This window comes from Crocodylus porosus, unplaced genomic scaffold, assembly GCF_001723895.1.
Source record: "Crocodylus porosus isolate Cpor-Errol unplaced genomic scaffold, CroPor_comp1, whole genome shotgun sequence".
NCBI classification, from domain to species: domain Eukaryota; kingdom Metazoa; phylum Chordata; order Crocodylia; family Crocodylidae; genus Crocodylus; species Crocodylus porosus.
In genome coordinates, this window is record NW_017728950.1 from 19,813,001 (window position 1) to 19,836,246 (window position 23,246).

General features: G+C 47.6%; 1 protein-coding gene across 1 annotated transcript in view; it reads right to left on the reverse strand.

Annotated features, from left to right (window-relative positions):
• Window positions 1-435: 435 nt before the first annotated feature.
• The window catches only part of PCGF3 (polycomb group ring finger 3), a 149,972-nt gene continuing 127,161 nt past the window's right edge, over window positions 436-23,246 (reverse strand). Inside the window, exon 9 of the mRNA XM_019554854.1 lies at window positions 436-1,362. Within this exon, the coding sequence (XP_019410399.1) occupies window positions 1,354-1,362 (9 nt within the window). The 3' untranslated portion in view covers window positions 436-1,353. The remainder of the gene's footprint in view (window positions 1,363-23,246) is intronic.

A 23,246-nucleotide genomic window follows, 5' to 3' on the forward strand; every position in this document is an offset into this window, starting at 1 on the left:
AGATGTGTATCTAGCTGGGGTAATGTAGGCCCAGCACTCTTTCCTGCTTATGCAGGGGGTCGGACTCGATGATCTGTTGAGGTCCCTTCCGACCCTAGCATCTATGAATCTATGAATCTATGAACTATGAAGTTTTGAGGGAAGCAATTCATTGGCATCTGGGTGGTCAGGCAGCAGCAGCCATAATGAGCACCCCCCCCCCGCAAGGTCCTGAGTGAGCCACACACCCAGCAGACGGGCCACGGCATCTTGTGCACAAGACGCTGGTGGACTGTCTCCCCCTCCACCCCTTTCAGTAGCACGCCTAAGTGACTGCCCACAAACCCTGAGCCCACAGCACACCCCCAGGACCACACGCACTCCAGACAGTTTTGAATGATCAGTCTTTATTTCCTTCCACTACATAATACTCTCCTTCCTGCCCTCCCTCCCCAAAAGCACCATCCCCCTCACCTCAGTGCCCACCACTAAGAAAATACCCTCATTCCTGTGCACCAGAGTGTGGTCAATGAAGTGCTATAGGGGAATGGTGGGCTGAAGGTGCCTACAGTGCAAAGCCTGGGGAGAGGCACCTGGCACCCCAGCCTCTGGTGGCAGCACCACAGGTGTAGACACTGTGGTGAGGCTGGTGGGCTGGAGACTCAGCTAAGGAAGAGGGCAGGCACTGTCCAGCCTGCTACCCCTTCCTCCTCCATGAGGCCAAGCCAAGCAGGGCCTGTGGGCAGAACTGGCCCAGCAGCAGGCATTTTCTGCTTGGGGGCTACATGGTGGGCTGATGAGTGGTGGGCAGCAGCCCAGGTAGGCAGCCAGGCTCTTGAGGGACCCAGCTCAGAAGCAGGGCAGGGGGCCCTGGATGCTGCAGACACTGCTGAACCTCCTCCCAGGACCACTGGGGGGCTTGGTGCAGGGCTGTGAGTGGCTTCCAGGGCCCAGGTGGGGCAAGGACTGAGCAGCGGCCAGCATGAAGGTGACCACCAGGGTCATGATGGTGTCCAGCACACAGTGGTCTTCCTTTGTGGTCTTCATTGCCTGGGCCACCGTGGTCACCTGCCACTCCTGGGCCTCCAGCATCCTCTCGAGGAGAGCAAGATACCTCTCCTTGATGGTGAGGAGCCTGTTTCTGAAGGCTCAGTCCTCCCAGTCCTTCTCCCACTTCTCATCACATCCTTGGCTCACCAGGACCATGAGTCTGAGACCCTAGTCTCCACTGTGGTGACCAGCCAGTCCAGCAACAGGGCCCTGTCTTGGAGGCACCACTGGTGGAAGTGGCATATGGGGAGGGTGCCAGCAGATGGTGGCAGAATCCTTGTTGAAGCATCCCCACTGGAGCTGCTGGTTCCCTCCTGTGCTCAGCTACTGGACCTGCAGAGCAAGGACAGAGAGACTCTTTGTGACACTTGCAACATTTCAGAGATAAAATGCAGTGTACCAAGGGGCTGCACACTGCCCAGCCTCAGATTGGGGTTGTGTGTGCACAGGTGCCCAGGGACCATAGTAAGTTGGCCAGGCATGATAAGCTGGCCAAGCCCTCCATCCTCACCCCCTGCATAGGGGCAGGCAGCCCACCTGTTGCTTGTGGCAGCCTGCCTGCCTTCCCTGTGCCCTCCTCAGGCTAAGCCAGGCCTGGCTTCTACTGGCAACTGCTCCAGCAGCTCCAGACCAGCACCCTACGTCTCTGCTCTACAGGACAAGCAGTTTGCTTCCATGCCTCCTGGTCCACACTGCCTGGGGTTGGAGGGTGAGAGGCTCCTGCCTAGCTGGGAGACAGAGCTGGTGACACTACTGCCTTCCCACCAGCAACCCTCTCCAGAGAGGTGGCCCAGGTCAGTGTCCCCACAGCACATGGCCTATTTTCCAGGTGTGTTTGAGTACACCTGCTGCCTGTGGCCTGGGTCCCTCACAGATAGACTGCAGTCCATACAGGGCATGGTCCTGCGGGCAACCCCAGATTGGTGGTTATGGTCCATGATGCAAACCCAGTGAGCTTTCAGGACCTTCTCCTTAATGCAGGTCTGCTGCCCAGACCAATCGTAGCCAGGCTTCTGCATGCAGACAGAAATATGAGTGTTTACCTTGGATTGGGCAAACTGCCTCTGGACTTCAGCCTTACCCCAGACTGCTGAGTGGTCTCATCTGCCACCCAGTTTGATCCCTGGGATGCTCTCCCTGGGGCCAGGGATGCTGCCATCACAGGTGCTGGATCCAGCAGGGACTCCAGGTACCTTTGGGTCCTGGCATGTGCCCACAGCACAGGAGCATGGTGCCCAGGACCCAGGGATCAGTCAGTACAGGCCTTAGGGTCAGCACAGGCCAAAGGTCTGCAAGACTGCTGCAGCTGGCATGTGCTGACCACAAGCACACAGTGCCCAGGGACAGGCAGCAGTTGGCACAGGCCCTGGGGGTTAGGCCAGGGGTCTGCAAGCCAGCTTGGGACTGCTGAGGAGTTCCACATGGCTGAAGGTACTCCCAGCCATGTTGCTTTGCCCAAGGCAGGAGCCTGACCTCCTGCTTGTCTGGCTTACTGGGAGCACATCTGCTCATGGTCAGTGTCTATACATCCACTACTGTGCAGTAGCTAATGCACAGTTAATCTACTACCTGTGTTTACAGGTAATAGAAAACCACATATTCACCTGTTTTACTGTGCAGTAGTTGCTGCGCATGTTACATAGTGATGCCTTACTGCACAGTAAAGCATCTTGTATAAATGCACCCAGAGAAGCACTATCACCTCCTATATCTTGTACCTAATGCTCCTTTTTGATGCATCCCAAAACCTATTTACTTTTTGTGCAGCTGAATCACACTGCAGACTCATATTTAATTTGTAGTCTACCAAGACTCTTAGATCTTTTTCCATAGTGTTGCCACCCATTTTGTATTTGTATTTTTTATCATTCTTCCCAAGATGTAGCACCTTGCATTTGTCAGCATTGAAAACTTCATTTTGTTAGCTCCAGCCTAGCTTTCCAATCTGTCAAGATCCTTCTGCATTTCACTCTCATACTCCAATGCATGCACCACTCTGCCCAGATTTCTGGCATCTGCAAACTTGCTCAAGAAACTTTCCTTGCCAGCATCCAAATCATTAGTAAGTACACTGAGTGGCAATGGAAACAAGCCAGATCCACATGGGACTGAATTGCAAATCTCCTGTCATTCTGACATGGATCCGTTTATAATTACCCATTGCTCGAGGCTATTGATCCAGTTGTCTATCCACCTTATAATAGTTTTGTCCAGCCCACATTTCTCAAATTTGTTTATGAGAAGGTCATGTGGGATCTTATCAAAAGCTTTGCTGAAGTCCAGATACACTATCCACAGCATTCTCTTCATCCAGCCAAGTAGTTACTTTGTCAAAGAAGGAGATAAAGTTTGACATGAGTTTTTTTTAGTAAATCCATGCTGGCTGCTTGTGATCAGCCTTGCCTCCTCCAGATGCTTGCAAATGGGCTTTCTTAGGGTATACTCCAGTAACTTCCTGGATATTGAGGTGAAGCTAACCAGTCTGTAGTTCTCCAGGTCCTCCTTTTTGCCTTTTTAAAAGAGGGTCACTATGTTGGCCCTTTTCCAGTTCTCTGGTATCTTACCACACATTTCCTATGACTTCATTAATATCATTGCCACAGGTAAAAGGATCTCCTTTGCCAGTTCCTTCAGTACCCTGAAGTTCATTCAGTTCTGATGAATTGAATTAATTCATACCCATTAAAAGCTCTCTAAATTTATCTTTTCTTATCTCTTCCCTCAGCTTGTCCTCTTCCTTATCCAAGTATCGGGCTTTTGTTTAATTTTTCTTTTGAAAAGTAAGGCAAAGGAGATGTTGAGTAGCTCCACCTTCTTTGCATCTTCTGTTAAGAGCTCACCTTGGTTTGTTAACAGTGGACCTACTGCTTCCTTGGTCTTTCTTTTCTGGCCAACATATTTTTAGGCCCTCTTTTTGTTGTTTTTAACTTCCCTTGCCAGGCACATTTCATTCTTTGTGTGTCAGGTGTAGTTCATTGTTGCCTTCCCGATTTTGTCCTTGCAGGTTCTTGCTCTTTCCTAGTAATATTTCTTACTGACCTGCTCATTTTTCCATTGACTACATGCTTTTCTTTTGTATCTGAGGCACCCTAGAAGCTCCTTCTTCAACCACATTGGTCTCTTCGCATTCTTCTTGTGCATCCATCATGTCAAAACCATTTCTTGTTGGGTTTCCAATACTATATCCTTTGGAAGCTCCCAGCCCCGCTTGGTGCCTTTATTCTTCAGTCTGTCTTTCCATGACACCATACTTATTAATCCCTTGAGTTCAATCTGCCTTTTTGAAATCAAGCATCCTAGTTTTACTGACTTTATGTTTTCCCCATCTTATGATCTGGATTTCTGTCGTATCATGATCATGTCTTCCCAAGTTGCCCATCACCTTCAGATCCTTCATCAGTTTTTCCCTATTTGTCAGAACAAAATTCAAGATAGATGATCCCCTACTTATACTCTCAGCCTTCTGGAACAGAAAGCTGCCTTCCACAGAAATTAGGAACTGGCTTGACATTTTATGTTTGCCTATTGTTCTTCCCTCAGTTGCCTGGAAAACTAAAGTCTCCAATCAGTACCACTCCATAGTTTTTGGATAGATTAGTCACCTCCTGGAAGAGTTCCTTATCCACCTCCATTTCCTAATTTGGTGGTCCAGAATCAGTCCTAACCATTATACTGGTGCTGCATCTTTCACCTTTCATCTTTTCCCAGATGCATTCTGCCTTGCTGTCTTCTTCCTCCTGAACCAGGGAATGTGTGTTTGTGAAATACAAGGTGACACCACCTTTTCTCCTGTCCTGTTGAACGAAAGTGTAACCCTCAGTGTTGAAGTGTTGACATTCCAGTCGTAAGAGCTGTTCCACCAGGTCTCTGTGATGCCAACCGGGTCATAGTTCCTTTCACAGGCTGCAGCTTCCAGCTCATCTTATTTATTCCTCATACTTTTTGCAGTTGTAGGCATACAATTTGCATATAGGTGTTCAAAGGTACATGAGAAATGCCATCTTTGACACTGGTTTGTAATTTATAATGTAGCTCTCATCTCCAGAGTGTGTGTGAACACTCACACAGAGGAAAAGTATTAGATCTATAAACATAAGATTGCATTAGCACTGGTAATTTGATTCTTTCCCTCATTTTCCCAAATAACTTCCATGCATATTGAAAAACAAGACAACCTGGGATAATCATCTTTGTTAGCATTGATTTATTTCACTCTTGATTCATCTCCACTGAGGCAACAAAGTTGGTTTTAAGACTTAATCTTAATTGAATTGCTTTTATATTGCTGCTTCTTTTATTTATCAACCACACAGGCTGCTCTTAGGGTCTTGTTGCACAGGACAGTTGGCACATGTTTTATTTAGATTGTAGCAAACATTTCTGTGCCATATTAAAAGTTCAAATGTGTTCTGAACAGTCAGATGATAATGCTTACTATGATCTCAGCCTGCTCTGGACTGGGCTGGAGCTGTCTGTGTAGACTCCCCCTCAGCCCCCGCGCCCCCCCACAGCACTGACCCCAACACTGGGGACTGCAGCTTGCACGTCCTTCATGAAGAGGTGCAACCTCCAGGCCCAGACACCACAACATTCCTGTGGCCAGCACTATCTGTAAATTTTTCACACTTAAGTTGAACACCTGTCCATAACCTTAATCTCACAGCTGCTTATGTCAGAACACATTCAGAGGAGCTGACTTAGTCTCCAGAAGGCTCTCCTTGGGAAATCAGTTACAATAACTTTTCCCAGTGTCTCCCCTCACACGTGCCTTGTGGCTGATGTTGCAAAGCTTTGGTATGGAAATTTCAGCCATAGGTCATAGAATCTACAGGCTTAAGCAAACAAAACACAGGGAAATATAGCATAATTTTCAACTGAAGCTAGAAAGACACTAGGCATTTTATGTGGGTGGCAGGCTAGCATAAAAATAGTGAAGCTATTTCTAGTAGAAAGTCGAATAATGTTTCAGATATTATAGTGTCTGACCCTCAGTACCATATAGGAACACCCACTCATCAACTTGACTCATTGCCATTCTGGCCACCATCTTGGGATTGGAAGTTCCACCCTATCACATGGTTTTTGATGCGACAAACCCCTCCCACCTTTTCCCCTTGTATGGTGTGTGACATCACAAACCCCACCCCTACCCCTGGTCGCATGACATGTAACATCACAAACTCCACCCCTCCCCAGTCATATGATATGTGACATCACAAACCTCATGCCTAGTCGCATGACACATGACATCAAAAACCTCACCCCAGCCCCTGGTCACATATTGCATGACATCAGAAACCCACTCCTGACTCCATCACGTGGTCCATGACATCAGAAGGACAGCCCATTCAGGCCCCAAAGCCTACCTTTCATGCTGCAAGACCCACCTTAGACCACACAGTACAGTCATGACTTAGCCTTCAGACTACAATGCTGGCTCCAGAATTCTCCACCCCATCACATGACATGTGACATCAGAAGGGTTGCCCAAAGGCCCCAGACTCCACCCCCCCATTCCACATGCTGCATGGCATGACCCTAGGTGACCAGCCTCCCATGTAGACATGTCTGGTAATCACAGTGCCTTCCCACTCCCACCCCATGCTAACACCTGTGTGATGCATTCAAGCCACTGAGAACAAATTTAAACCATATTAAAACAAGATTTATTAGGCAAGTAACAAAATACAACATTAACAATAGTCTTCAGCCTTGTCTTGAACAGTTGTTCAAAACTAGGTCATGCAAAAAACCTTTTCTGAACAGGGGCAAACTACTTTTTTATTGGAAAATAGTCCCCAATACAGCCCTGCTCGGTGACCTCCATGGGTTTGTAGCCCTGCTCAGCAACCTCCGCAGGCTCAAAGTCTTGCTTGGTGGCCATTGTCTTTGGACAACACTGTCACATCAGTCTTCAGACTCAAACTCCTCTGTTTCAGATATGAACAAAAACAGTTCACACAAAAAACCTTTACTTTCAGCAGGGCACCAATGTGCAGGTTTTGAAAGCTCTCTATAAAGGCATTGTCTACCTGCAAAAAGATGGTAATTAGCACAGGCCCAGAGAGTTACAAGAGCAAAACACCCCCACAAAAAATAATCTAAATTAGTTACCTCAGCCCCTTGGGACAGGGTTGTTCAACACCTCCATGCTCTCCACAAGTAGGTTTGATATGGACTGCATGGGTTTTGTCACAACAGCTGCTCCTGTTTGGGGGGCCTTGGAATCCATCTCACACTCCTTAATAGGCTGTTCATCTGAGGTCATGGACCATGTGATGGGAGTCACGTGCCATATGACAGGGTCAGGAAAGGGTTTTTTTGGTGTCATGCATCATGGGACTGGGGTGATGGCGGGGTTTGTGATGTTATGCACCATGTGACCAGAGCAGGGGCAGGGTTTGAGATGTCACACACCATATAAGAGGAAAGGGGGGAAGGTTGTCATGCGAAAGACCATCTGATGGGGTGGGACTTTTGGTCCCAAGATGGCAGCCAAGATGGTGACCTATCAAGAAAACTACACTTATTTTCTGTCTTACTGTTCTGCCTGTACCTTGATTTTTCCCAAGCCCCACTTTTTTGGGAATGGACTTGCAGGACATACATAATGCTTGTTCTACAGGCATCTTATTTAACCTTTCACTACTGAGATGTTTAAGTTTCAGACAAAACTGAAGTGGAAAATAAACTTCTGCTTTAAAAAATAACCATGTATCAGTACTTGTAACTAACAAGAATGAAAAACATTTCTCTGTGCTGAACACTATTCTCTTAGCCAATGTATAATAACTCTTCCTGCAGATTCATCATTAAACTTTGTCCCATCTGACTTTTCTCTGCAGTACCTGCTTTTTCAGATAAGCCCCTTTTCATAGAATCATAAAGAAGCAGGGCTGCAAGGGACTCCCAGAGGTCATGTAGTCCAGGTCCCTGCTCACAGCAGGTTCATCACTGCCAAAATTATCCCAAACAAGTATCTGTTTAACCTGATTTTAAAAAATTTCAAGGATGGGCATTTCACAATTTCTTTAGGTATTTCTCCAATGCTTGACCACGCTCATAGTCAGAAAGTTCCTCCTAATTTCCAACTTAAATTTCCCTTGCTGAAGCTTGGGGCCTTTGCTTCTAACCCTGTCCCCTGTGGTCACAGAGAAAAGCCCATATATCCATCCTACCTGTAATCACCCTTCAGGTATATGAATACTATTATCAAATCCCTCCTGAGTTTTCTCTTGTCCAGACTAAATAACCCTAATTATTTCAGCCTTTCCTCATAAGCCTTGCCTCCCAGGCCACAATCATTTTTGTTACTCCACACTGGATTCTTTCCAAACAGTATGGGGCCCAAAATGAGACACAGCACTTCAGATGAGTCCTCATTAGTGCTGAATACAGTGGAAGAATCACTTCCCTTGATTTGCAAGTAACATTCTTCTTAGCACAATCCAGCATGATGTTGGCTTTTTTGTGACATGAACACAGTGTTGGCTCATATCCAGCTTATGGTCTACTGCAGAGGTTCCCAACAACCAGGCCATGGCCTGGTACCAGGCTGTGAAGGGTTGGCTACCAGGTCATGGCTTGAGCCCCAGCCCTCCCTCCCATCGGTCTGCCTCAGCAAACGGCTTCCACTGCTGGGTGGCAGGGCAGCCCCAGGAGGGAGGCAGCTGGCTCTGTGTGCCCCTTCCCACTCCTGTGCTGGTCTGCGGTATAAAAACAGTTAGGAACCACTGGTCTATTGTAACTCCCAGGTCTTCCTCTGCAGTACTGCAGACTAGCCAATCATTCCCAAGTCTATATTTTACATGCTTTCTTGACCACAAATGTTCTCAGGCATTGAGAGTCCACAAACCGATGTCATGAAGTACTTCTAATAGACATGTTCCAAGACACACAATAAGTTCTCTCTTTTCTTTAGAGTCACCATTCAATGTGTTTTTTCACCACCAACTGACCTTGCATTTGTAGTACATTCGACTTTGACCTATGAAGACAATTTCCACTTCTTTTTTAATTGAATCCATGTTTATGAGAGTACTTGAACACATTTTCAAGAGGTTTTAATGGAAATCTGCCAATACCTAAATTATTTATTCCTAATAGCCAATAATGCTGTTATCTCTATTATGCAAGAGGCAAGGATTTCTTTGGGTAATAACTTTTATTATCCCAACTACATAGCTGGTCCAGTTAGACAAGCTTTTGAATGCAAGACCTTCTTCTTTAGGGCTGAGGAAAAAAGCAAGTATAGCAGTAGTTAAAAAAAAGTTGGTAGAGCTGTGAAATGTTAAATGTTACTTCTATTAGTAATTTCTTAATGAGGAAATATTACTACTCTCAACAAAGGTATCCAATTATTTGTTGTTATTTACTGAGATCCCAAGTAAATGTTAGATGCATCATGCAAACAGTGAGCATTCTTCATCCTGAGAAGCATAATTTAAAGCTAGATGCAAGCCTGAAGAATAACTGGACAAGGGATGGTCCAGTAGTTTGTGGCTCTAGTCTGGTACTTGGGAAATTTGTATTTATGCTCTGGGGATGCCATTGGGGAACCCTCCCCACCCCTGACATATTTCTGGGTTTGGTGTACATAAGAGGAAGCAGATGGACAAGGTATCTTTTGGCAGCACTGAAGCCAGAACACACTGAAGCCATTGTGTGGGCTCGTCTACATGAACTGCTTTACTGAGCATTAGATTAATCAATGCACAGTAAAACATCACCATCTACATGTGTGTGGCAATTACTGCACATTAAATTAGTCTAATATGCTGTTTGCTAGTACCAATATATATAGGTACTAGAAAAAATGACATATTAACTAATGCATGTGTACATGATGATGATGGGTGCAAACTGCGCCTGGACAGCCACACCAGCAGGAGGCCAGCCTCCTGCTTGGTGCAGAGCCATGTGGCCAGAGGTTTTTGCAGCTACATGGGAGGCACAGTTCATTGGTTGTTCCAAGCTGGCCTCTGGCCCCCCTGCCCTGACCCACAGGGCCCATGCCAGATTCTGCCTGCCCTTTGGGCACCATGCCCCATCAATACAGGCACATGGGTCTGCAGGGCTGCTGCGCTTAACAAGCTCTGCTCCCTGGGGCCCATGCCAGCAGCTGCCTGGCCCATGGACTCCATGACCCATTGCTACAGGCATGTGCTGAGCCCTGCAGCCCTACAGCCCCTGACTCTACCCTCCAGGATTCCACATGGGCAGAGCCTGCCTCCCAGGCACCATGCCCCCAACTGATGCCAGTACTTGGAAACCCAGCCTGACTTCCCAAGACCCCTGGCAGAAGCTTCTATGATGGCATACCCAATGGCAGAGAGAGCAGTCCAGGAGCCAAACTAGACTAAGCAGTGGTTCTCAGTCAGGGGCCGCAATTGTCATTCTGGGGCTGCCTGCAGGTTCAAGCCCTTCCAGCAGCAGCTGAACCAAATTCTAGTCCTGAAGGACCCTAGCAAGGCACAACATTTGGGGACCTGGTGACAGTCTATAAACTCACTAGGGGGGACCAGAAGGGTTTGGGAGAGACCTTGTTTCCCCTAGCACCTCCTGGCATAACAAGGAATAATGGCCACAAGTTGTTGGAGAGTAGGTTTAGATTAGACATCCGTAAGAACTACTTCACAGTCAGGGTGGCTAGAATCTGGAACCAACTTCCAAGGGAAGTGGCGCTGGCTTCTACCCTGGGGGTCTTTAAGAGGAGACTTGATGCCTACCTAGCTGGACTCATTTGAGCCCAGTTTTTTTTTTCTCCTGCCCTGGCAGGGGGTCGGACTTGAAGATCTATAAGGTCCCTTCCAACCCTACTTCTATGATTCTATGATTCTAACATTTGTTCCAGCATGGACGGGCTGCCAGAGACTGCCATGGCCTAAGTGCTCTGAAAGCTCAGTGGGGAAGGCATCTTCAGGCCTCCAGTACAGGTCCTGGCATGCTCCCTGGCCACAGCCTTGCCTGGCAGCTCAGGAAACCTGGACCATCACCTGCCCCACCAACTCCAGCAGCATACCCCGAGCAGGGATAGGCTGCATATGGCCTCAGCAGCAAGCAACTCCAGCTCATCCCCAGAGGGACCACTGCCCAGGTGGCCAGGCACTGTGCCTCCATGCCCTGCAACACCACAGGCAGCCAGACCACCTCACCATAGCCAGGGATTAAGTCCGACCACCAGGAGCACCTGCCACAGCCGTCTAGTAAACCCTGCATAAGGAGGAAGGCTGAGGCAGGAACAGGGTGCTGTAACCACCTGTGCCCATGCCAGCTTGTTATGCAAATAGCATAAATACCAGCTTTAGGTTAGGTAAATCACATGAAGATAGACTTTTGCCTATTGCCTTAATTTTGTGTATTATCTTGACTTTTTTTGGTGTATTTTCTTGAGTTCTGCACTGCCTTAAGAAACTCCATTTTGTATTGCTCTGTAGCTTGACATAAGAGCTTCTTGACCTTTCACTCCCTTGTACACTGCATGGGTAAGAGTGTGTTTGTGGAAAGGGAAAATACCAGTTGGTGACTGGCTGAAGAATGCAGACAGGTAAAAGACCAAAACAAAAAGAATCCACCCTAGAACAGCGAGAGAACAACATCAATCAACCTTCAAGGAGGAACACAGTGATAACACAGCAAAAGCCCAGAGGACTGAATGAATTGACAAGAATATAAAAGGTGGGGCAAGACTTGTAGATTTTGGGTCTTGTTCTGCATATCATTCTGGAGCTTTGGTTCACCTGGCAAGACAGACTGAAAGAGCCTGGCTCCCACTCATGATCAAGTTAGCTGGCCACTAAGTTGACTCAGACACTGATGAGACTGGTAATGTATACCAGCTCAGAACAGAAATTGGGGTATGACTCTGTGTGTGTGTGTATGAGTATATATTAAGCACTTAATCAATAAATCTGGCATCTTGCCTTGCCCCCTTTCACAAGGTCTCACTCTTAATTTTGAGCTAATTGGTTAACAAGCTCACGCACCCAGCCCCAGACTCCAAGCCTGGAGCCAGGGGCCCCACATGCAGGGGGGGAGGGTCTCCTTCCCCCCCACCCCCGAACCTGGCTGGTCAAGCTCCAACTGCCCACTGGAGTTTCCCCCACAACATGCAGGGAGGTGGGAGGCAGTTCAGGACTTTACTGAGAGGCCAGTGGGCTCCCAGATAGGCAGCCAGGGGCCTGTCACATTCAGAGAAAGTTGTCAATGGCAGCAGTGAGCTCTTTTTCAAATGTGGGGATCATGCATTCATAGAATAGGCAGAGATACCCCTCCAGGTGAGCTTGCCTGGGGTATCATCAAAGCTCAGGGACCCACTCTAGGTTCTAAGCTGTATCCAGGGCGCCATGGTGATCATCATCATCAGGGTGTAGTGGGTTAGGCACCCCTCAGTGCACTCAAACAGCTTATTGTGGTGTGCCGAGGGGACTCTCAGCAAGAGGATACTAGGAGCACAGGCCACACATACAGGGGGCCCTGGCTCAGGACCCCTCTCTGGAGAGGGCCACTGGAGGAAGGGAGAAGCATCACCAGCTCTACATCACCCATGTGTAAACTGCAGCAGCGCAGGAGCAAACTGCCTGGTCTGTTGGGAGGATAAAGGGGGATAATTGTTCTAGAGCCACCATGGCAGCTGCTGGCAGGAGCCCTAGCACAACTTGGGTAGGGGATGGAGGGCTCAGCTAGTGGCTGCCTGTGGAAGGGCCCACCCAGACAACTTACCATGGTCCCTGAGCATCTGTGCATGCACAATCCCCAAACTGAAATCAGGCAGCACACAGCCCCTCAGTACAGTGCATGTTATCTCAAATGTTGCAAATTATCATAAAGAGACACTCTGTCCTTGCTCTGCAGGTCCAGAAGCTGCACATGTTGGAGAACCACAAGCCACTGGCAGAGATGCAGCTGCAAAGACACCACCACTGTTGGCCAGCACCCTCTGCATGTGCCACATCTGCCAGCACTGGACCCAGGACTAAATAACACTGCTGGACCAGCTGGTCACTATGGTAGAAGAGTGGCTTATGGACCTTTGGACCTGGTAAACACAAAACCTGGAGAGAGACCGAGCATACCTCATGCTCAAGGAAAGGCACATCACCCTCCTGGAGAGGCTAGTCAAGGCTCAGGACTGTCAGAGCATCATGGTGGCACAGGTGGTGGCAACAATGGAGGAGGACACCATCCTGGCCCTGGCAGTCATTTTTGTGCTGCCTGATGCCCAACCCCTGGCCACAGCCTCACCTGGCCCCTGGCACCCACTTGCAGCCCAGCGCCAAGCTCCACAGTGAGTTTGGGAGGAGATGGAGCACCATATGTACCATCCAGGGCCCCTTACCTCAGCTTCTGAGCCTGGTCCCCCAGCAGCTTGGCCCTCTGCCTGGGCTACCACTCAGCACCAAAGTGGGAGCTGGCCGCATCTGGCCCCTGGGCCCATGGAGGAGGAGAAGGAGCAGGCTGGACAGTACCTGCTCTGTGCCCCAGGCCACCCCCCAGCCCAGTAGGCTTGGTGTGGCATCCACACCTGCAGTAGTGTCAGCAGAGGCCAGGGTGCTGGGTGCCTCTCCTTGGGTTCTGTGCCATGCCTCCACACCACAGCCCCACCCTGTCTCCTGAGAGTTGTCAATGCAGCAGTGTAAATAGCTTCACAAGGAAGAGGGTGCTTTATTGGTGGTGGGTGTTGGGATTAGGGATGAGGTCTGTTGTTGGAGAGGGAGGATGGGAGGGAGGGCAGGTTTGTTGCTGTGTTCTGGGGTGAAATAAAGACTGATATTTGGAAAATGTCCACAGTGTACGTGGTCTTGGGAGTGTGCTGTGGGCCTAGGGTCTGTGGGCAGCTGGCCAGGCACCCTACTGTGGGAGATGGAAGAAGAAGTGGTCCACCAGCCCCTTGAGTACACAGTGTTCTGGCTTCTGCTGCTGGATGTATGGCTCACCCAGGGCGTCATTGGAACTGCCACTGCAGCTGGCACTCCCAGTGCTAGGCATCCTCTGCTCACCATGCCTCCTACATCCAGGCTTTGTAGTACAGTGGCCCCCAAGCCTCACAGATGTCGTGCAGCATGCAGGTAAGGTGATGACCCAGGGGATGCTGGCATCAGTGAACTCAAGGTGGGCAGAGAGGGTGCACCAGCATCCCTTGAGGCACCCAAAGGAGCACTCAACCAGTGCATGGCTTCATCCCAGGCATCTGTTGAAGTGTGCCTTGTGTGGGTCAAGCTGGCTGTTGTATGTGTGCATGAGCCACAGCATCAGCAGGTAGGCAGGCTCTCTGATGAGGAGGGGTGGAATGGTCACATTGCCCACCTGCAGGCCTGGGACACCAACCAGGGTTGACAGGATGGAGTTCTGGAAAATCCAGGTGTCACAGGTGCTGCAGATCAGCTGGAGCAGATGCTCTTGAAGACACTCCAGTGATCCACCATGACCTGCAACATGACCAAGTGGAAGCCCTGCTGGCTGTAGTAGGGGCAGTCCACCTGGGGTGGACAGGTGATGGGGATATGTGTCCCGTCAAGGGTCCAATATACTGGGGGAAGCCAAGGGCTCAGAAGCCCACCAGCACCTCCAAGGGATCAGTGACCTGGAGCACAGTATGGGCCAGGATGTGTTGGACAGTGCCACAGACCTCCAGGACAGCTTCCCTAGCAACTGGCTTGCCCACCCCAAACATGCGGCCAAAACAGCACAGACTGGCAGACGTGGTGAGCTTGAGGAGGGTGATGGCCACCTGGGTCTCCATGGGGAGTGGTGGTCACATTGTGGTGGTCTGAGCTGCTGGACTAGCTCCTGGAACATGGCCTGAGTCATCCAGAATGAGTCCAGCACTGGTCATTGTCCCAAATGCACTGGACAATGCAGTGCCACCAGTCCTAGCTACCAGGTCAGACCCAGAAGCAGTGGGGCCAGATGCCCAAGAGCTTGTGGAAGGCAGGGCATTCATAGATTTAATAAATTTCATAGACATAAGGGCTGGAAGGGACCTCAGAAGATCGAGTCCAGCCCCCTTCCCCAGGGGCAGGAAGTCAGCTGGGGTCACAGGATCCCAGCAAGATAAACATCTAATTGACTCTTAAAGGAGTCCAGAATAGGTGCTTGCACCACTCTGGCAACAGCCTGTTCCAGGTCTCGGGGGCTCAGACTGTAAAGAAGTTCTTCTTTATGTGTAGCCTGAAACAGTCTTGGAGAAGTTTGTGACTGTTTGACCTTGTCATCCCATGGGGCGCTCTGGTGAACAGGTGTTCCCCCAGATCCTGATGTACACTCCTTATATACTTATAGGCAGCCACCAGGTCCCCCCTGAGCCTGCACTTTTCCAGGCTGAAGAGTCCCATAGCTCTCAGCCTCTCATTCATGTGGCCATCATCACCATCCCTACGAGGGTCACATACCAGGCCAAAAAAGCATGTTGCCAAGGCACAGGGTAGTCTTTTGTAGAGCAACCCCAACACCTGGGCAGCTGTGGCTAGAGTCTACAGCTCCCCCTGGCTGCTACAGGGAGACAGATCAGGGCAGCAGCAGCCCTGGACCCATTATTGGGTACAAATCTGTGCCTAGCAGGATGCATTTGTCGATGCGTCCCAGGCAAAGCTTGATACTCCTGAATTTACTGATCAGTAAAATTCAGGCACATTAATTTCACATATAGATGCACCCTATAAGTATATTTTTAGGATTTTTCTACAGCACAGTGATGGGAAGTTCACAAATTAAACTGTTCTGGGTTCATTCCTAGTTCGGATTCTTGAGCCATTAGTGTCCAGCAAGTCAGGCAGTTCTGCAGGCAAACTTTTGCTTCTGGAGTGCCTCAGCTGACTTGGGCAGGTGGGCCATGTACAGGCCAGTGCTCCTAGAGACCCAACATCACCATACTCTAGGTCAGGGATAACCAACCGCAAGAATAAGTGCTACAAGTGGCAAGGGCAGCCTCTGTGTGTGGTACCCAAGAGATCAGGAAGTCAACAGGCAGTACAGCAACAGATGATGCATGAAGCAGAAAGTAAAGAAGGAGATCAGGCAATGAGTACAGAGTAGGGAATAGAAAGCAGAGCACCAGATTGGATAGAGGAAGGGAGTTGCAGTGGCATTCAGGGATGTTGCAGGGTTAATTTGTGCCACTCCTGCCTAAAAGGTTGGTCCCTCTGCTATAGATGATACTTCTAGGCTGAATTTAATTCTACTTTTAGATTAGGATAATATTAATCCTAAATATTTAATACAGGGTTTGGCAAAACCAGATATATCAGTTCAATACGTAAACATTAATAATAAGTTTTACATTATATATAGTAATATTTTAGGAGGGTGGCTCCACATGTACAACTATTATAAATCACTAACCAATAAAGGTTAATTGTGAAATATGCCATAATACTATTCCCTATAAAATTTCACGACTTGTTCTCTCTGAGCTACAATGTTTAATTGACAAAGAACCAAAGTATTAGAATACTTCCATACAGAGCCGACCTGAGTAGGGTGCGGGGCCTGGGGAAAATCAGCCCACACAGATTCCACCCCTGCTCCGATCCCACATGCTGTGGACCCAAAGAAGCTGCTGCTGCCATTGGCAGCAGCGGCGTTAGCAGCAGAGCTTGTGGGAGTATCGAGTGGCTGGACACAAAGCTGGTGGCAGTGGTGCAGAGTCACTATGGCTACTTTGCCCAACTTCATGGGGTCCCTCAAAGCACAGGGCCTGGGGCAGTCGCCCCGATTCCCCCCACCAGGGTCAGCCCTGCTTCCAGAAAATGCATTATAGCATTTTCCAAGTCCACGACAGAATTTAGCTTCTTAGAAAAACTATATTTCAAATTTTTAACCTTACTTCTGGAAGCAGATCAGGAAAAAGAAAAATATAAAGTCTTGAAAGTCATTTTTAAATAACTTGCAGTGATACATACCATGTCTCTCTCTGAAAAGAATAAATACAGTGCGCAATATAAGCAATAAAACAAAAACATACACTCCAAAAACAGTAAATGTGAGGCAAGATGGAACAGTTTTTGTTGGAAACAAAAATATAAGTAGATTCACTGGACCTCCTGAATTAGCAAATATTTCATTATATTTAATATTGAATTGAACAGAAATTATATTATATTCAGTATATCCTGCTTTGAAGACAGCCATTATTAGATTTTTCAGGAAGTCTACAAGTTCATTTGTAATGTTCATTCAAATTCTGCTTTATAACCTGCAGTGTGAGTTTAAGGCTATGGTATGAAAAAATAAAATCATTGGATGGAAGTGAAAAAGAAAATCACTGATTAGGTTTGACTCTTGTTCACCACCATTTCTTAATGACTTGCACGTTTTAATTGTCTTGTGTCTAGTACAAGATAGCCAATTGCAATTTATTTTGAAAAAGTGTTTCATTGTAAATAAAAGCCTACCAAATACAATAAATATGTACCTACAGCCTAAATCCACCAAATAAAATAAGATTTAAAGATTTAAATTTGATATCTTTACTTAAGAATCACACATTGATAAACTGAGATCAAAGTAACAAGAAGAGATCCTACATCTGACATTTTTATATTAAAATATAGTTATCCAGACACTGTAACATAATGGTAAAAGTGGCATAATAAACATCATTGGTAGTTCACTAGCTCCACCCACTGGAAAGCACAATAAAATTTTCAAGAAATACATGTCACTACTAAATATTCTTATATACCAAGAACTGGCCAAAAGTTTTCCACATAATGTCTTTTCATCAGATAATGCTGTTTAAAAAGTAAAATCATGACAATTTCACTGACATTTTGCTTTGTGTGTTGTTGGGAGGAAGGGAGAAAGGAGAGGGGAAATCAGAGGTGGGTGGGAGATCAGAAAATTGAAAGTTCTGATATGGCTAAAATGATAGGTTTCACCTTTTTCAGAACACAGCATTTGATTCTCCTCTGGGCACAATGAAGGATAGGGTCAGGATCCAGGATGACCTTGACAGACTGGATTTGTGGGTAAAATTAAATTAGATGAGGTTTAACAGGGATAAGTGTAAAGTCCTTCATCTAGGTAGGAAGAATCCTCACCACAACTACGCAATGGGTGGTGGTCCACTAGTGGGCATAGCATCTGAACAAAACCTGGGGTTACAATCAACCGGAAGATGAGCCAGCAGTCGCCAGAAAAGCAAATAGAATTCTGGCATGCATCAGCTGATGTGTGTCCAAAAGATCCAGGGAAGTGGTCCTCCCTCTCTATTTGGCACTGGTGAGGCCTCAGCTGGAGTACTGTATCCAGTTCTGGGCACCACATTTCAAAAAGAACATAGATAAGCTCGAGAGGGTACATAGAAGGGCTGCCCGCATGGTCAAGGGCATGGAGGACAGGCCCTACGAGGAGAGACTCCAGGAATTGGGCCTGTTCAATCTGAGTAAGAGAAGGCTGAGAGGTGACTTGATAGCTGCCTATAAGTACATCAGGGGTGAACACCAACATCTAGGCGAGCAACTTATCAGGAAGGCACCTCAAGGGAGGATGAGGACCAATGGACATAAGCTTATAGAGGGCAAATTCAGGTTAGCTATAAGAAAGAACTTCTCCGTAAGGGTTGCTAGAATCTGGAACACATTCCAAGCAGAGGTGGTACAGTCACTATCGTTGGAGGTGTTCAAGAGGAGGCCAGACAGGCAACTTATTGAGCTCGTCTGAGCCCAATAACTTCCTGTCCATGGCAGGAGACCAGACTTGATGATCTTACAGATTCTTTCCAATTCTACGATTCTATGATTTCAAAATAAAAATGTAAAAATTTGGGAAAAAAAGTTATCACATGAAATAAGGCAAAATCAGAGCGAAACATTTCAATTGTGTCAAAACAAAGCATTATAAGCAAAAAATACAATCAAATGGATTAACAGAGATTGAGAAATCAATCTGTGGTTTACAATCACATGATATTTTACTTAAGACAATTGATGGAAAAAAATAAGCAATGGAATTTCAAATAGCCTTAATAATACCGAAACACCAAACAGTCAGGATTTTATTACACTTGATAAAGTGATAGATTCAGAATCTGACCAACCAAAAATGTCTTCCTCCATTCTTTTTAATCATAGCTCTACTAGAGACAAAATTAAAAGATTAAGAGAGTAAAATATTTTGCAAGAAATTTTTAAATATGAAACAAAGAACTGCATGGCTTTTAGCCAAAAGATTTAAAATCTCTCTTCGGCTATTGAAAAATATTACTTATGTATACAGGATTCAATGGTAAAAAGGCTCAGCTAGATCCGCTTCCCTGCCCCCCAGCTGGTTTTAATAGTTTATATGTTAGGTACCTAGTGAGGGATCTACCTGGGTCAGTTACCCTCTTAATTAAGGAAGATATCCTACCTCTCCAGAGTAGGAAATAGAGAGCTGAGGGCCTCAGTTACTACTAGTTCCTGCCCTACCTATGTGCCTGTGGACTCAAGGGACTGACTAGATCCCAAGAAGAAGAAAACTGCTATACCCATAGGTAATATTGATCTGGAACAAAGCTTGGTTGTCAAACAAATTAACAGACTCATCATACAGAATTTTTATTAATGAGTTTGACATTGTGATTTTACAAGATACATGGTATGGGAAGATGGTGTCCATACCACAACTCATTTCATTTTATAAAAATGGCTGCAAGGAGGCTTGGTTACACACACCTCAAGAATCTCATTGAGGGATTAGAAATTGAAATAGACTCTAACCATGTATTAGCAGCCCTCATTAAATTTTATGATAGACCTCCCTTGATTCTTATTAATGTTTATCTCCCACCATTCACATCAAGATCTGATACAATCTTGAGATGGGAATTGTTATATCATGCTCTTGATCTAAAACAAATTTCTAGCCACGCGACCAGTCCCACTTGGCATGTGAGACAGGGGAAGGGGGGGAGAACTCGCCTGTCCCCTTCTTCTGTGGAGCAGGGACCCCCCAGCCCCTAAAGCAGTATGGCCCTACTAGCAAGCCCTTCTGTTCATGTGCGCAGTTTAAAAAGGGCCCGCTGGTGGCTTAGCCGCAGTTTGTCCCAGCTCTGGCTAGAGACACATGGGCAGAAGCCTGTTGCGTCCCCATAGAGCCTAGGGACCCCCAGAACACCACAGCAGGACCCTGTCCCAGACCTCCAGCACAACCAGAGGTAGGTGGGGTCCATGGCAGGGAGGGAGGGACTGGGGTGTAGCTCTCTATGTCAAGAAAAGCTATGCATTCCTGCAAGCCGACATTGGCACCCAGGGTGGACAACTGGAGACCCTCTGGTTTAAAATTCATGGGGAACATGGCACAGGGGACACAATGGCGGGAGTCTAGTACAGACCTCTGACCCAGGATCAAGAGCTTGACCAGGAGTTCATCAGGAAATTGACTGAAGCTGCACACTCCCGGTGCATGGTTGTCATGGGAGACTTCAACTACCCTGACATCTTGTGGGAAGAGCACTTGGCCAAATTCGAGGGGTTGCAAATCTTTCTTTCATGCATGGATGAGCTCTGTCTGACACAAGAAGTCAATGGGCCAATGAGAGGTAAAGTGCTGCTCGACCTGGTACTGGCAACGTGGGATGACCTAATCAGAGACCTAGCAATCGAAGGGAAGCTGGGTGACAGTGATCTTCCCCATCCACCAGAAAGCTGGCAAGTCAGTCAGCAATAGAGAAGTCCTCAACTTCAGGAAAGCTGACTTGGCAAGCTCAGGAGGCTTCTCAGGGAGGCCCTAAGGGACTGCGACCCAAAGGGGAGGGGAGTTCAGGACAAGTGGTTGCTCCTCACGGGAGCGAACCTGGATGCACAAAGTGTATTCTGTCTCAGAGGAAAAGCAGAAAAAGAGCACAGCATCCCCCTTGACTCTGCAGGGAAATAGCAGACATCCTGCATCTAAAAAGAAAGACCTACAAAGGATGGAGGACTGGATCCACCTCCAAGGAGGAATATTCTGCACTGGTCCAGACCTGCAGGGAGCGAACCAGGAAAGCCAAGGCTGCGATGAAACTCCAACTAGCTACAAATATCAACGACAATAAAAAGTCCTTTTTAGATATGTGGGGAGCCAGAGTGTGCCAGGGTGTACCACTGAGGCCCTGTTGCTAAGGTAACGGCGGCAGCTGGAAATAATTACCCCACGAGGAGGGTGGGCCCCGGCCCACGAAGAGCCAATGGTGACCAGACTCCAGGGGATAAGAAGAAGAGAAAGAGGAGGAGGGACGCCTGAGGGCACCACAAGGAAAAGAGGAAAATAAAGCGGAAGGAGCGAGGCTCCAGAAAGGAGGATCGGGGAGAAGAAAGCTCGGGACCTAACCCTGCTTGAACTTACTCGGAGGCTACCAGGACAACGGTGAGTGCTGGGAAAAGGGGAGCCAAGCTGTGGGCTGGAGCCCTAGTTAGCGGAGAAACAAGCTGATTACATAAGGTTGCCGACGGTGGGAGCAACGACTCCTGTCCTGCCCAGAAGAAAGGGGAGAAAACACCGGAGAGAGAAAGACAGCCAGAGCTAGAAGGAGCCGCTAAGCCTATACTCCGGCTCTGCTGAGGAAAGCCACAGGCGGTGGCTGTAACAAGCCGCTAATCAACTAATTAGCAACAATGACGGAACTGATGGCAGCTGTAACAAGCCACTAATAGGTTAAACAGTGAAAGATGGCGCAGCATCCCTTGACTGTAGCATTCAAACAGGGGCTGGCCAGGAGGCTGGAGACCCCAAGATTAACCCCTTGGATTGCGATCTCCCACAAGGGGAGTGTCCTGTTAACAACAGAGAGCCATTGAATAAAAGCACTAAAAAGTAAGTTTATTCAGCATGGTACTTCCCGCAGATACCTCCTTCTGTAACAACCACTTCCTCCCTATTTCATTTCTTTAAGATCCAAGTCATGGCAGGCAGGAATTAAGAGGATAGAAGGGGTACTTGGCAGACCCGCTGACACAGAGGAAAAGCAAGGGCAACATCGGACCCTTGCTAAACCAGATGGGACAACTGACAACCGATGCCCAGGAAAAAGCCAACTTGCTTAATGAGTACTTTGCATAGGTTTTTCACCAGTCCCAAGAGGCGTCTCTGCCCATTACAGGATGGGAATGCCTGGGTGAGGGAGATTCCTTACCCTCCAACAATGCTGACCTTGTGAAGGAACATCTTGAGAGGCTGGACACCTTCAAGTCAACCAGCCCTAACAGTTTATACCCCAAGGTACTCAAGAAGCTGGCAGGGTACTCAAGGTGTTCAGCCCCTAGCACGGATCTTTGAAAACTCCTGGTGCTCTGGTGAAGTGCCTGAAGACTGGAAGAAGGCCAATGTGGTACCTATCTTCAAGAAAGGGTGGAAAGTGGATCCGGCAAACTACAGGCCCATCAGTCTGACCTCCATCCTGGGGAAGGTCTTAGAAAAGATTATCAAAGAGGCCTTCCTTAACAGACTGGCCGATGGCAACATCCTGAGGGATACCTAGCACAGGTTTGTTGTGGATAGGTCTTGCTTGACCAATCTTATTTCCTTTTACAACCAGGTGACCTATCACCTGGACAAGGGAAAAGAGATTGATGTCGTATATCTGACTTTAAAAAAGTCTTCAATCTGGTATCCCATGATCACCTCCTAGCAAAACTGGCCAACTGCGGCCTTGGCTTCACCACGATCCGCTGGCTAGGGAATTGGCTCCATGGTGGACCCAGAGGGTAGTGGTTGATGGAAGTTAATCATTGTGGTACACTGTGACCAGTGGGATCCCTCAAGGCTCTGTCCTTGGGCCAACAATATTCAACATCTTCATTAATGATGTGGACACTGGTATCAAAAGTGGACTGGCCAAGTTTGACAACAACACCAAACTTTGGGGTAAAGCTTCCACACCCGAGGACAGGAGGACAATCCAGGATGCCCTTGACAGACTCAGGAAATGGGCGGATGAGAACCTGATGGTGTTTAATACCGAAAAATGCAAGGTTCTCCACCTTGGGAAGAAAAACCCGCAGCATGCTTATAGGCTTGGCAGTGCTAGGCTGGCTAGCACTATGGATGAAAAGGACTTGGGGGTCATGATTGACCACAAGATGAACATAAGCTGTCAATGTGATGCTGCGGCTAGTAAAGTGAGCAAAATGGTGGTTTGCATCCATAGATGCTTCTCAAGCAAATCCCAGGATGTCATTCTCCCACTGCACTCGGCCTTGGTGAGGCTGCAGCTGGAGTACTGTGTCCAGTTTTGGGCTCCACAATTCAAAAAGGATGTG